At 42.6% G+C, this 14,654-nt stretch overlaps 1 protein-coding gene across 4 annotated transcripts in view; it reads right to left on the reverse strand.

Annotated features, from left to right (window-relative positions):
• Nucleotides 1–14,654, reverse strand: part of fras1 (Fraser extracellular matrix complex subunit 1) — a 337,242-nt gene that overhangs the window by 270,257 nt on the left and 52,331 nt on the right. The window contains exon 1 of one of the 4 annotated variants that reach the window (XM_087849464.1): nucleotides 2,403–2,591. The exons of the other annotated variants lie outside the window; for them this stretch is intronic. Within the exon in view, the coding sequence (XP_087705590.1) occupies nucleotides 2,403–2,591 (189 nt within the window). Of the gene's footprint in view, nucleotides 1–2,402; nucleotides 2,592–14,654 lie in introns of those variants that run through there. 4 annotated transcript variants of the gene reach the window in all.

Raw genomic sequence — 14,654 nt, forward strand, 5'->3', positions numbered from 1 at the left:
AGTAGTATGTAGGATTTAACATTGAAACAAAATCCTCTACAGTAGGGATGCACCGATACCACTTTTTTGGAAACGAGTACGAGTACGAGTACTTGCATTTCAGTACTTGCCGATACCGATACAGAGTACTTAATAAAAACATGATTTAAATTTACAGGTAACAGCTTTAGTCCTATAATTTAACAAAAACAAAAACAAAAAACAAGGGACTGGTTTGGAATTAAGAACATTTATTTAAAATGAAAAGCATGTTGTATGCAACATATTACAGAATAAATAATTATAAAAAAAACAAAATTTAATTTTAAATTTGTTCGTCTGTTTCTCTGTTTAGAAGTCTCACTAGCACAGTCACAGCTGGGATGACATCAGAGGCTAGTGCCGCGTAGCTGCTCACTTTTTTAGTTAGTTCCTCAAAGGGGGCGAGAATGGCAACAGTCTCCATAAGAGCCCATTGGTGAGCGGTGAGATAGTCAGGGAGTTCGGACACATACACGCCCAGCACTCGCTTTTGCTCAATGAGGGACTGGAGCATGTAATACGTGCTGTTCCAGCGCGTCTGTACGTCCTGCTGCAGTCTCTTTATTGGCTGGTTGAGCTGTCCCTGAATGTCCTCGAGGCGGGAGTAGGCTAAGGCGGAATGTTTAAAATGCCCAACTATTTTCCGTCCCACTGCTATAGCATCAGCTATGCTCCTCTGTGCTAATAAGCATGGGTAAATAAGCGTGGGTAAACTCTTTGTACTCGTTGTCGTGTTGGGATTTTGGTGCTTGATTAAATTACTTGTGTTAAATGCGCTACCTTTTGAGCCTCTGGACAATTTCGCTGAGCACAATTTGCAGTCCGCCTTTGTTTTCGCGTCTTCGTTCACTTTGAAATAGTTCCACACGGCTGACTTGTCTCGCCTGCCCTTCTCTCATCTCTGAGCTGCAGCCGGGGCCTGGGGGCGGGCACTCGGTGCCTGGGGGCGGGCACTCGGCGCCTGTGATTAACCCCTTACATGCTGCTCAAACATAGACAGGTCTCAGACCGTGGTATCGGTCCCCGGTATCGGGGGACTTTTAACGAGTACGAGTACTTTAGAAAATGTGGTATCGAGGCCGATACCCGATACCGGTATCGGTGCATCCCTACTCTACAGTATATTCTGCATGCATACATGGTCATTTTAATAGTGTAATACATATAAATTCATTAACTTGGTTAAAGCATGCTAAAGTCAGCTCCACATTTGTCAGCGCACTGACGAGGGTTCAGAGGATGTTCAGGACAAGGTGAGACAAGCTTCTTTTGCCATGAAAACACAGTAAACAGCTCTGCAGTCTGTCCACTGCCTGTCAAAGCACAGAAATCTCACTCAGGAAGGCAGACGGACAGAAAGCTGTAATTTCTTGTGTTATCAAGCAGATGCAGACTGACAGAGCAGCTATTGGATACGCTGGCCCCGGCGAGGCATTTTGAGCTGCGCAGCAGGTGCCTGGAGGCACAACAGCAGAAGTTATGTCAAATATGTAAACAATTGCCAGGCAGAGTTAGAAGAGTCAGAGCGATGCTGGTCTTTGCAGCCTACAACTGAGGCCACGAAAACTCTCCTCCAGACTCAGAGAAAATCAATGTGAGACGTCATCTCCACCCCTAGCACAACACGAATACCCTGAACTCATCTCAAACTGTTTTGTATCCAGGGAGCTTGTTTATTGCAAAATCTTGGAAAACTCCCACACGGAGTTCAATAAATTAGAGTAAAAGAATAAACCTACACAAAAACAATGGCTAATAGGAGAAGGAGAAAAGCAACGAGAAGGTCAAACAATCTTGTTACCAAAGATAAAAGTAGCCCAAAACTTTATACACGAATAAATTTACCTAATTTCAACAGTTGGATACTTTGAAAAGAAACGTATGTTTCTGAAGTTCTTTCATAAACGGGAAAGGTTTTAAGATCCCGGCAATAATCAGAAACTGCAGGCACGATATTCTTCTTTTTAATCTACACAAGCAGATTTTTGAGCTTTTTGAAAAGGGTTAGCTTGCACAGTTCGGACTTCCTCTGCCCTGGGTCCATGTTGACTAGTTTCTGAGTTTAAGAGAGAAAAACTAAAAGCTTCTCTTGACGGATCACAGGCGCATGACAGTCTTGTGACAGAGGAGCTGTCAGTGGTTCACACTGCACAATCAGACATTAGCAACAATGCCGCGTTTTGTTTTTTTTTAAATCCCTTTGGATGCACCCAAACCTGAAAAAACAACATGTTTCTTATGCAACGCTAATCGATTCATCTGCTGAGATCTGAACAGATTCTAGTCATGGCTCTCTGACTCTTTCTTCTGTCCCAGCCCAGTGCCTCAAAAGGAAATTTATCTTTGGATTCCAGCTCCCGAGTTTTGGATAAATCACTCACCCTCCTGCCACATGTCACCTTCTGATGACCACTCATTTTTCTTGGGTCCTGGAGTACATGGCAATTTGTTTTGTGCTCTCTCCCTTTCCAAAAAAAAAAACAAAAAAAAAAACATTCCTTAAACTTGTCTGACAAAACCAGATTCATCAACTCAACACTCTCCCGAACAAGCGTCTCCGTGCTGTACATCACTTCTTAAAACCTCACAGCTCTGCAAGCATGTATGCGTAGGAGACAGAGATCCGGCTCACGGAGAAAATCCCAGCTCTCGACCCCAGGCGGGTGTCGCCATAACCAAGCTGACGAGCTGAGATTTGTCTTTTCTTTCACGAAAACCTCCTCCTCATAAAAAAGGGGGGGAAAAGCATTCGCATTGGGAAAAAGAGCTCTGAGGGTGTAAAGTCTCTTTCAACTTCAGCTGAGGAATAAATTGGGCCTTTAGATGAGCAGAACGGCCTTGAATTTGAAAAGATGAAAAAAGAAATCAAAGAGTCGAGGGGATGTTTTTATATGGCAGGATGTGGTGAAGTTCAGGGACGAAGGAGGATGATATCAGTGCCTTTTCTTATGTTCTTTATAGGAATTTACTTTTCCACATCGCCATCACAGTTACAGTTTAAGGAGGCGGCCGGGGCGTTTTTAAAGTCGTGATGTAATCGACTTGCAAATATAATCATGACCACAATATACTTATAAAAGAAAACAAAGAACCTCCTTTCAACTTACTCACAGGGAGCAGCCACAGCAGGTAGATCCACATATTTCATCTGGCAGTGTTTATGCCGAACGCCCTTCCTGATGCAACCCTAAAGGGATCGAACCAGCGTACTGTATACTTAGGGTCGATATAATGTGTAAATATCCACAGCAGGTGGATTCAGAGTACAACAAAGTTTAATCCCGAGCTGTTTTCATGCTTCGAGCAAGAAGTGAAATTTTAATTCTGTTTTCTTTGACCTTTGGACTGTTTCTGCAGACACTGACACCCGACGGGTTTACAGATTGACAGGAAGACAGTTTGCTCAGACATGAAGCACTGACAGCTGTGTGACAGCTGAGACAGACAGATCTCAAAACTGACAACAAATCATTGCTTGTGTCCTCCACACCTCCTGTTTTCTGAGTCCACAGACTGCAGATGCATGTTTGCTTCAGTTTCATGCACCGGTTGCATTTTTTTGCAGATGTGTTTGTTTTCATATTGCAACAAACCTACAGACCTATATCGCTGTGCGACAAAATATCTGATATAAATTTGTTCAATCATCTTTTCCAGTTGTGGACTTGAGAGGAGTTTCTAGTGTGCTCCATTAAAGTCCTGTTTCTACTGTGCACTGGTGACGCATGGTGAGCTGAGCTGGTGTAGCCAAATAAATCCTTCTTCTGGGTTCTGTTTGGGTTCTGTCTCTCTCTTTATCAGCGGTGGTCCACGATATAAAAGTCGGTTCGGTTTGAGACAGAAGCTGACGTTTGATGCCTCTGCAAATATAAAGTCTGCGACGGAGTCACAGATGTGCTGAAAGTAGTGCGGCGGTAGGGCTGCACGATTAATCGTTAGAAAATCGCGATCTCAATTCATACTTATGTGCGATCTCATTTCCAAATGACAACGATTTAAAAAAAAAAAAAAAAAAAAAAAAAGACGATTGTACCGCATTTTGATCCGGGACATAATCTGCATGAAAACAAGCGCTCACTCTTCCTGCTCAACAAATGACGAGGGCGGAGCCTTATACCACGTGATACAGAAGCTGGCTGCTAAAATTGGCAGGAAAAAACAACGGAGAGCACGTCAGGGATGACGAGAAAGTGACAGGAGAAAATCCGTCCCGGTCAACCACCCAAACATCAATAACAGGAACCTTATACAGCGCTTCCCTATACCCGTCGAACTCCCGCAGGCACAAAGAAATTACGGAGGCTATCACTTATCACCTGACCAAAGATATGGCTCCATCAACACTGTGCAAAACGAGGGATTTAGGAAAATGATCAACACCCTAGACAAACGCTACACAGTGCTGTCCCGCAACTATTTTTCTATTGTTGCACTACCTGCTCTATACACGCAGTGTCGAGCAACGATGGAGACGGAATTTCAAGCAGTACAACATTTTGCGGCAACGACAAAATGTGAGACATTTGTTGTTTTTATGTTCAGTCTCAACTGTTACGAAGTTGATGTGCAGTTAATAAGCGCAATAAATATTTATACTGGAAAAGAAAATCGTGAGAGAATCATGATCTCAATTCTAAGCAAAAAAAATCGTGATTCTCATTTTATGCAAAATCGTGCAGCCCTATGCGGCGGTGAACAAAAAGAAAAAATTACACTTAATTATAAGTGGAGTTGTGTAACGTTCACCTTGTATGGTGCTTTAACAAGGATCAAGGCAAGCCTGCTTCAATGTTTTAAATGTATTTAACCTTCAAAGTTCTGCTCATACTGAGACAATCTTAGGAAAGAAAGCAACACTTATAAATACACAACTTCTGTAGGAAATCATTAGCAGACTTCCATTAACCTCTTTGCTGACATCACCTCTTCGCCTTTCCTGAAGCGGAAAAACATCTTAAGTTTTTATTGGTCCTTTGAATGGGTCCTTTACTCTTATATGATCTGACATCGAATAAAAACTGCAAACACAGCTCCATTTGCTGATTCACAAGTAGCGCTCTTCCTGCTTTAAATGATAATCTGAGCTGAACCTGAGGTTTAATAACATCAGATGCAGAATGTTGGCCTCTTGAGGCCAGACGTCTGTTTAGTTATGCCTGATCGGTTTACTGTAATTACACTAACATCCCAAATCTGACGAGGTAATGATTTATTGATGCCGAAAAGCTCAATACTTCAGCCAGGCCTGAAAGGAACTCCTGACCTCAACCTTCCCCTCAGGTTCATCTGTGCATGACATAAAACAGAAGGAGGAAGGGAGGAGGAGGAGGAAGGGTAGATGGAGGAAGAGGGGACCTGACCTCCTCTGAACTCAGTGCACAAACAGCACACAGGCAGGTGTTACTTTATGGAGGGACGTGACATTCGCACAGGCTGAGTAACGACTCTATAATTAACACCGACTAAAATAACAAGTACATTTTAGTTTAGAGACAATTTTCACGTTTATCTTGTCTCTTGGTGGCAGCAGTTTCTATTCAGATTCACATTTTGGGATGACAACACGTCAAATACAGATTTGCATTTACATAATCATTTATGTAAATGCACATTATTTACACCGCATTGTGTATCGAGCCTAATCTCTGAACTCCAGGTTCCTTATGAGGACTCAACAAGTCTTCAGCAAAAGTCCTCACAAATAATCTTCCCTCAGAACATGACATAAGTCGAGTCAGAGCTTTTAAAAAGCCAAAGCCAAATGAACAGTGGCAGAAATTTCAGGTGATCCGTGTGTCACGAGGCATTTAGTACAAACAGCGAGCTGACAACTGAGGGCTTAAGTACAAAGCCAGAAAAGGATACACTGGATTGGAGTAAGAAGCTATTTAAATGAAGGCTTTGATTCTCTTTTATCCTGCTCTCTGTCTTTAGTTTCATTTCACTTCATCCTGAAATTCCAAAACTGCGAATCCCAAAAACTGGAGACAAGAAAATATAATCTTCCCTGTGAGCATTTTAATACCTGAATGGAATTTTAAATGCTCAGCTTATTTCGTAAATCAGGCAACAAAATATCAGCCATTCTCTCAGATATACTGAGCGTCTGTAAAAAAAATAAAAAACAAATAAATCATCTGTTGCATCAGTCATTAGTGAAATTACATATTTTCTTTTGGTCTTTAAGGCCAATATCAACACATAATCCAGATTTTTAAATCAAATATTTAGTTTTATCTTCTGTACTGCAGTACTCGGATGCATGATGCAAATTCAGAAAAAAATCATGCCAGAGGCAGTCATGAATCTGAAAGTCAGCCACACACATCATTTCCTGCTGGCAGAAAGAGAGGCTACAGTGCTGGATATTCATTTGCTGTTTGTTGCAGTGCTTTCACCACATTTTCTCTACCAGCAGGAGGGGTGGCTGAAATGATGACCTCTCTGTGGGACCAAAGAGCAGGACAGGTGGGAGGAAGCAACCGAGCGTGTCGGCACAAATCATCTGCACGCCAAGGGCTACCTGACAGGTGACTGCGCCACGTTTCTCAGGGTCCGCTGGGAGGACAGCAAGACCGCAGAGCCGGCAGTACAAATGTGACAGACAGTCGAGGAGTTTTAATCTCAGGTTGATCAAGATATGATAAATAAATATGAGGCTGATTCGTACAAGGAAGAAACTGACCAGAACCTTGTTTCCAACCAGAAGAGCAGTTCTATATGTGCAATTTGCAAATGTGGGGTAAGTTTTGGAATATACGATTTTCCCAAAGTCTCATATTTTGTACATTTTAACATTTAGATTGTGGTTTACACAAAACTCAAATCTAAGCCTAGACAGAGCTCCAGCAATCAGGTGATGTGAACACATCAACGTCCACCAGTAGATGTAGCCTTGGTAAGTATATGTGGCAAACATTCTGACCCTTTTTTTAATCAACTTATGTTTTCCACAGTATTTTATGTTAAAGTTGAACCTCAGTGTCATGAAGTTGCCTCTCCAGTGAGGCCACAGCAATCCCTGTTCTGTTCTTCACAAGGCTGCAGAAATAAGGACTCAGCTGCAGTCCGGAGCAATGGAGTTGGACTCCATCCGTGGGAGGAGAGGCTCACTGGAGAGGCAGCAGGGTGTAAAAGTCAGTTTCTCACAACATAACTTTACATTAACCTTCTCAAGGCAGGCGTTGCCGATTTGCAACAGTTACAAACTAACAACCTGATTACCCCACATACATATTTTATGAGTTTTTGTTACTCAGGAGTACCACTGCAGGACTTGGTTGTGCATTAGCAACAAAAAGTTTAATTTGAGCCTGAGAGCGTTAAAAGATTTGCAGGGAGAATAGTGAGGCCAGTTTGAGCGACTCCCATATTCACGAGGGAGTAAAGCGCCTTGAGGCGACTGTATAAATAAAATTTAATTGAGTGTCTCCACGTAACTGATGTGACAGATTTTTATGCCATATGCTTTTCCTGACAACCCCTGTGTTTCCTTAGGACTGAGCTAGGGTTCTTTGACTTGTTAGGTAAATGTGTAAACCACCACACTATGGAACCACTAAAAACTCATATAATTTACTTGGGTTTAGTTTGCACTTTCCTAACAAGCACAAGCTGCCCAGTTCAGTCCCAGGAGAGGACACAGATCCCTTTGGTAAAATCTGCAAAATCAAACAAGCAGAGCTGCCCTAGGCGCAGCAGAAAGTAGCTTTCTATTTAGTTGTGCGTTCACTTTTTCTGCTTGTTTACACATGAACAAATACGCTTCAAATAGAAATTGGACCTGTGGGGAATACCGCCCCGGTGCATGGGCCCTTACAGTTTGACCCCTCCAACAAAAACCGGATGACAACTACAAGAGCTATTCTGCCAAAACAGCCTCAGGCATTTTCATCTTTTTTTACCCTGCACATTTTTGCACTCACGGCCGTCCCTGGAGAAAAAACCTCCCACTGTTCCAGGTGGCATTTGGCCTCTAGCTGCCAGGCATGACTGTAACTGACTACAAGTGTCAAAGTAAAGCAGGGCTCCTGTGCTCTGCAAATCTGTGAAACAAAGGTTAAAAATCTCCTCCATCTGGCAATGCTCAGGACAAACTCAGGGCATTCCTGCAAAGCAGCAACCTGTCGCAGCAGCCTTCGTATCATCCCCATCAGCGAAGGGCAAAGCTTCACCAGAAGCTGAACTGTCGACCGCAGGGAGAGGGAGGGTGGGGAACCACGGATTTACGATCGTGTTTGGGAAGTAATTATAGTCAAGTGTAAGCCCACTAGGCACAAGGTGAGGGTTCAAAGATGATATTTAGTATGTGAGAGGCTTGAGCCTGTGAAGGCCGAACAGCTCTTTCACAGCGCCATGTAATACAAAAACAAACCAAGGTGTGCGGCTGACAGTTGCTGGACAACAGCCCGGCTCATTACAGCGACCTGCTGTGTGTGAGAAGTACAGGTGTAAAATAAAAAGACTGAAAGAAAGATTGAAAGATTTGTCACTGCCACAGTTGTGCTGAGATGACCATGTTGGGGATACCGACTCTCAGTAATATCATCTAGACTATGATGAAGAGCAGAAACATTTCTAAAACTGAATGCTGAAGCAGTCTGAACCCTTAAACCCGTGTTTCCTGTTTTGTTTTGACAGCCTCGGGTCCATGTTCAGGTGTGTTCAGTATTCCTTCCCCTGTGTTCATTTGGTTCAGCTGTGTTCCCCAGGTGTTGCCACTCCCCTCGTCTCCACTCTATGGTCGTGTCCAAATTCATGGGCTGCATCCTTCTGAGGCCGCATTTGTAGACCGATTACGTCACAGCGACGCGCCGAAGGCTGTCCGAATTCGTAGACTCCTCCGAATGCAGCCGACAAATGCGTCCTCCTTTTCCCCGAATTTGAAGGATGGGTCGGGTGTGTCCTTCGTGGCCCACCATATCCCAGAATTCATAGCGCGGCCCAGCCAAACTCCAGTTTCCAACAATGGCGGCCGCTACTAAGTTTTAAAATGACTCATACTAATCTTTCTGGGTCACAAAATAAACTTTTAACATATTTTCAGGCTATAAAGTAGCTGTGTAAACATCAAATATCTGCTCGGTTTATCAAGATATCGCATATTTGCAAAAGTGCTTCGACGTTTTCGGAGCATCTGCTACCCACCAGCTCGATAGCTAGCCGGGAGCTCGAGGGTCACTGATGCGGCCGAGAATGGCACAACTCCCGGCACATCATTTTCAGATCACCGCGGACTTTCGCTGCTCGGGTTAAACGTAATATATAAGTCACTTAGACAACGTAAAAATGTTATTGTTGGGCTTTTTTCAGTGTTTTGTTTGTTCGTGAGTCAATCGGTTTGGCTGAGATTAAAGTTATTAGATTAGATTAGATAAAATAAAACTTTATTAATCCCCCGGGTGGGTTCCTCCTTGGTTTTCACACAGCTGACTAAACGTCATATAGAAAACTGATTAAACAGAAGTGTGAGACGGTCGACAATTTACACCAGTGTCCTGTTATATTTTAGATAGCAAGGAGCAGACGGCTGAGTTTATTAAACTCCACCGAGACAGCGGTGACGCTAATCTGAAGGCTAGACCGTCCAATTTCAGCCGTTTACTTCCGGCCTACCCGACCTTCTGAGGACCCGGCCCACGTAGACCGCGAAGGCCGGGTCCTCAGGAGGATGCAGCCCATGAATTTGGACACGACCTATGTCATTCGTTGTCAGGCTGTCTGTTGTATTCAAGTCAAGTTCCCTAGCTTACATGCTCCCTGGTTTCCATATTCTGGTAATCCTGTGTTTAGGTTTTTATCATATTCTTTCAATGTTCTTTGTCCCTTGAATTTAGTATATAGTTTTTCCCAGTGTAGCCCTAGTTAAGTTTTGCATTATCTTACTTGTGTGTGTGTTATTTTTTCCCGCTTAACAAACCATTCGCTTTTTGTTTAAATCCTGCCCCTGTCTCGAGTGTCTGCATTTGGGTCTGTTAAAAGAAATGTAAGGTCTGCCGCTGCAGCACCTTTGACAGTCTAACATCTGATCGTCCCGCCTTTCTGCACAACATATTTTGCTCTGATTCGTCTCTCCAAATTAGTTTTTGTTTTTAATTTGTTGACAAAAGTGCCAATACATTTTAGTTCATCAGAGTTTTTGACCCCCTAGTTTGTATTTGTTTTTTCCCTGTGCACTGGTCATTACATCTCACCCATTTGACTGTGGATTTAATTTAATAATACTGTAAAAACAAGCTTGAAACATTTTGACTGAGAAAATAATTGGCAAACAAATTAATAGGACCACAAACTAGAGCTGTTTGGAGATTTTCATGGGTATTTATACCACGGCCAAATAACGCACAAAAATATAACTTAATTTATGGCTACTACTACCACTGTTAAAAATGATAAACATAAACATTTCAAATAGTCATGTTATATAGCAGCACCTTTCCATTATGTATATGAAGGATTTTACATTAAAGCAACAAACACCCTGAGCACAAAACCTAATTAACAAAGAACAAGACTGCAGCTTGGCCAGTAATTATGTAGCAACTGTGCAAGGTAATGACATGATTTCAGATTTTAGCTCCCAATTAGACCTCCTGCTTGCTCTGACTAAATGAATTCTGTGTCAAAACCTACAGTCATAACCTTCAGCAGAAGCATTACGCGATGAACCAAAATGAAAGCCGGGTCATTGATATCCGCTTAGACGGGACCGAGTTTGCACAAATCCCTTCCTCTGCTTGCTTCCTCTCGCCGTCCCTCCCGGGATGGATGAGGGTGGGTGGGGGTGAATGGACTCCAAAGTCGACGTTGTGCTGTGGGTGTAAACAAAGTGAATTCCTGCTGTCGATCAGTTCAAGTTCAAAGCCTCCTTACAAAGCCGAAGCCTTGGGATCAGCCACCGTTGAATTCCATTATGCTGCTGTGCATGTGTGTGTATGCAGGCAGAAATAGGGAAGGTGTGTAATGGTGTTGGGGTTTGATACAGAGGCTGTATCTCACTGTAACGATGATTCTGGTTGATTTCCACAAGCAGACCAGACACTGTAAACCTCTTGCAGGGTCTGCAGAGTCACTCTGAAGCCAACTGGGGAACAAATGAGGCCGGACAAAGGCATGTTTTTGGAAGCTGTCTGGTCTCTTTGGAAGCGCTGGGAAGACTCCCACAGCACAAAGACCACATTCATGCTCTGTGCACTACAACAGTCAGGGTTTTTTTCTCTTTTTTTTGATGGAGCTCATCCGTAAACATCCTTTTGTCCTCCAGCTGAGCAATAAAAACAAGGTGAAACGAAAGAGTGTCATCTTCGACTGTGCCGGGCCTGATGTTGCTGATTCTTTGGACAGAAGAGCAGCTGGTGCTTGGATCAGAGCCAAACTCGATCACATTACTGTCATCCCGAGATGAATCAGTGTTAACGACACACACCGATAACTTTCCTAATGAGAGTCTCGAGGTTCATACAACCTAAGAGAAGAAAAAGCTGTTTTATACTACCAGGGAATTTTGAAATAGCCATGTACTTTGATTTTTATGGTTTGGTTGTCAAACATTAAAACAAAAGAGTCTGAAGTGTATGGAGCTAATGGAAACTCACTAATGTAAGCCATCTTCTACAAACTGTATGCAAATGTTGGCAACGCCAGCAACTTTGTAAAGCATGCTTTTATCCCTTGCAACACTTGTCTCATGTAAAATGCTTTGACACCAATGCACTTTGCATTTGCACAGCACATCAGCTCAAAGCATCCCTAGTTGTACCAACTATTCAGCGATAATGTGAAAGGTAATGCGTTTTTAAATTGAAAAAGAGATGTTACCAATTATTGAATGACGTACACTGGAATTTTAGAAAACAAATCTTAAAATCTTACACCTTGACACCAGACTTTTTGTTTTCATAGATTAATGCATTCTGAGACTCTTAAAGCTACTTAATCTGCTGGAACCTTGCGAAGCCCAGCTTTATCTGAAATACTCTAATGTACATATACGACTGAGCAAACACAAACCAAGGCTTTTCATTCATATTTAATCATTTAAAAATATGAGAAAATATAAATGGCAATGAAAATTCTACTTTAGTGAAGAACAAATAAATGGGTAAAGATTGGTGGAAGGAAGAATGAGGAAACAGAAGACATACGCAAAGAACAAAAGCAGAACAGGAAATGAAAGGAATAAAACATGAATGATGGAGCAGACTTTAAATAAAAGGAAAGAAGACAGGAACAGACAGAAAAAAGGAAAACAGGCTGTGTCGAAATAAAGAACTGCTATAAAAGGGAAAAGAAAAAAATGAAGCAGGGAGTGAAAGAAGGAAAGATATTTGCAGATTTAGGGTCTTATGTTAAAATATAATCTGAATCTGTAGACATAACAGATTGAAATTTAAGGCTTCACGGAGCGATGACTGTGTGCCTCCTTTCACTCTGAATCGACTCTATTTCAAGTCGCCGTTAAGAATCACTGCAGTTCATTTTCCTGCAGGCCCTTTCTGACTTCTGTGCTTTAAAGCTGTATCTGTGGTGCTGCAGTGGATCCATCTGGACATCAGAAACTCAGATAAAATGTCCATTTCCCTCCTCTGACTTTCGCTGTCAGTGCACGCCTGTCCTCGCTAACACACTGTTGATGTACAGCTCTAATGGAGCACCATTGTTCTAGTCTGACGTAGTTTGTGAAGGTCACCCTCGACTTATTCAGGAGCTCTGACAGTTTTAGCTGTGAGTCCTTGTCAGCCCGCAGAGACACGGTCGCACTGGAGAGACGCAAAGACAAAAATCATCCGCGGGGCTGTGCTCTTAAATATATAGGAGTGGTTTCAAAGGCAAGGACAGCGCAGAGTGTAAACAAAAACACATTGTGCGCACGCTTCAGCAAAAGTCCTCCTTCCGTCAGATGTAAATATTTTATCTAGTCTACAGATGTTTGTTCGTCATTTACTCTCCTTATCACTGTGTACTCCTCTTTACAGGTACTTTTCTTCAGTGAATCCCCCTTCACTTAAGGTCTTTCACCATTTTCATTGTTCTTTTCTATTTCTTGCCCCTACTTTCCTTTTGTTTTGTCTCTTTTTGTTCATGTTTTTACTCTCTTTGACTCTCTTCTTCTCCTTCCTTCCAACAATGTATTTATTGTTATTTATTTCATCTTCCTATTTCTCATCTTTGTCTTTTATTTCTTTTGGAGAGCAATAAAAGAAAGAGAGATATAGTCTCTGTAATGTGTCCTGGGTCTGCACGGGTCCTCCATCAGGTGGGACATGCCCAAAACATCTCAAATGGTAAATGGACTGGTTCTTTATATAACAGTTTTCTACTCTACCCGAGCACTCAAAGCACTTTATACATCATCCCTTATTCACCCATTAACACAAGCACTTTTGTATGCTTAAGTGCTTTCTGTCTAACATGTCTCACACGCACTGATATCTCAATAGATGCATCAGAGGGAGCAACTTGGAGTTAGTATCTTGCCCAAGGGGATGCAAATTGGAACAGCCAGTGATTGAACTACATGCCTTCCAAGTAGCTGATGACCTGCTCTACCTCCTGAGCTACAGCCATCCCACAACAAGTACAGATGATCTCTTGGCTGCACCTAGAAATTCTGTCCATAAAAGTTATGAGCAGAATCACTGACAAAGGGGGCCATGGCACAGTCCAACACCCACCCAGTGTAAAAGGCTCTGACTGAGCACCGGCCGTGCAAACGAAGCTTTCACTACAACTGCACAGGGACCAAATGGCTCATAACGAGTCACACATTCAGTACCCGGAAAAAAATCTGCCCCTTTCAGCAACATATCGACGACTGGCACCATCATCATTATTAGCACTGACAACATATCCTCCTCTCTGCCGTAAATTGGTTGGTACATTATGCCCTCAACTTTCTGACTGAAAGTCACCATCTGGGTGGTACGCTTCATGTAGCCATACTTGATGATGCGAGCACTCTCAAAATAGCAGGCTGAAGAATGGAAGTACGTGATCCGACTCGACACTCGACCTTCTTGAAATTTCATTTTAACACTAGATGATGCTGCAATAAGCAAAAACCTGTTTTTATTTCCCAGCACTCCTTGCAGCCATGCACTTGACAAGTTTGAGTTGCTATGGCGACTGTATCTTACCAAACTTGCCTTCTTGTGGCTGTTTGGAGCTGTGTTTTTATAATTAGTTCTTTATTTAACATACCTGTTGGAACAGAAAAAAGCTTCTTCTATTGAACTCACACTTTGAATGAAAGCATGACTAAGTGCTCAGAGGATCTGAGTCCGTCTTCCACCTTTGTCACAACACAAATTACACCACGACTCTCTGCTTTTGTGCCTCTTTTTAGACATAAACGCATCGACAAGAAAAAGAGCATCATTACAAAAAGGCAATCTCAGGTAACAGATGGAAGAGGAGCAGAGTCGTGCCTGATAAGGACAAAATGGATGTGTGGGGTCTTTTCGTCTGGCAGCATCTCCCCCTCTCGCCTACTGTCATCCCAGCCTTCACAAGAGCACAGCATAGGAAGAAAAGCTCCTCCTGCCTCATTCACTTGCTTTTAGACACACATAAAATACAGTTGAAGCCCAACAACAATACCCCTGCAATCCCCCGCCCTCCCAGTGCTGCTATCC

This window comes from Neolamprologus brichardi, chromosome 12 (genome assembly GCF_056152115.1).
Source record: "Neolamprologus brichardi isolate AB-2024 chromosome 12, ASM5615211v1, whole genome shotgun sequence".
Classification (NCBI taxonomy): domain Eukaryota; kingdom Metazoa; phylum Chordata; class Actinopteri; order Cichliformes; family Cichlidae; genus Neolamprologus; species Neolamprologus brichardi.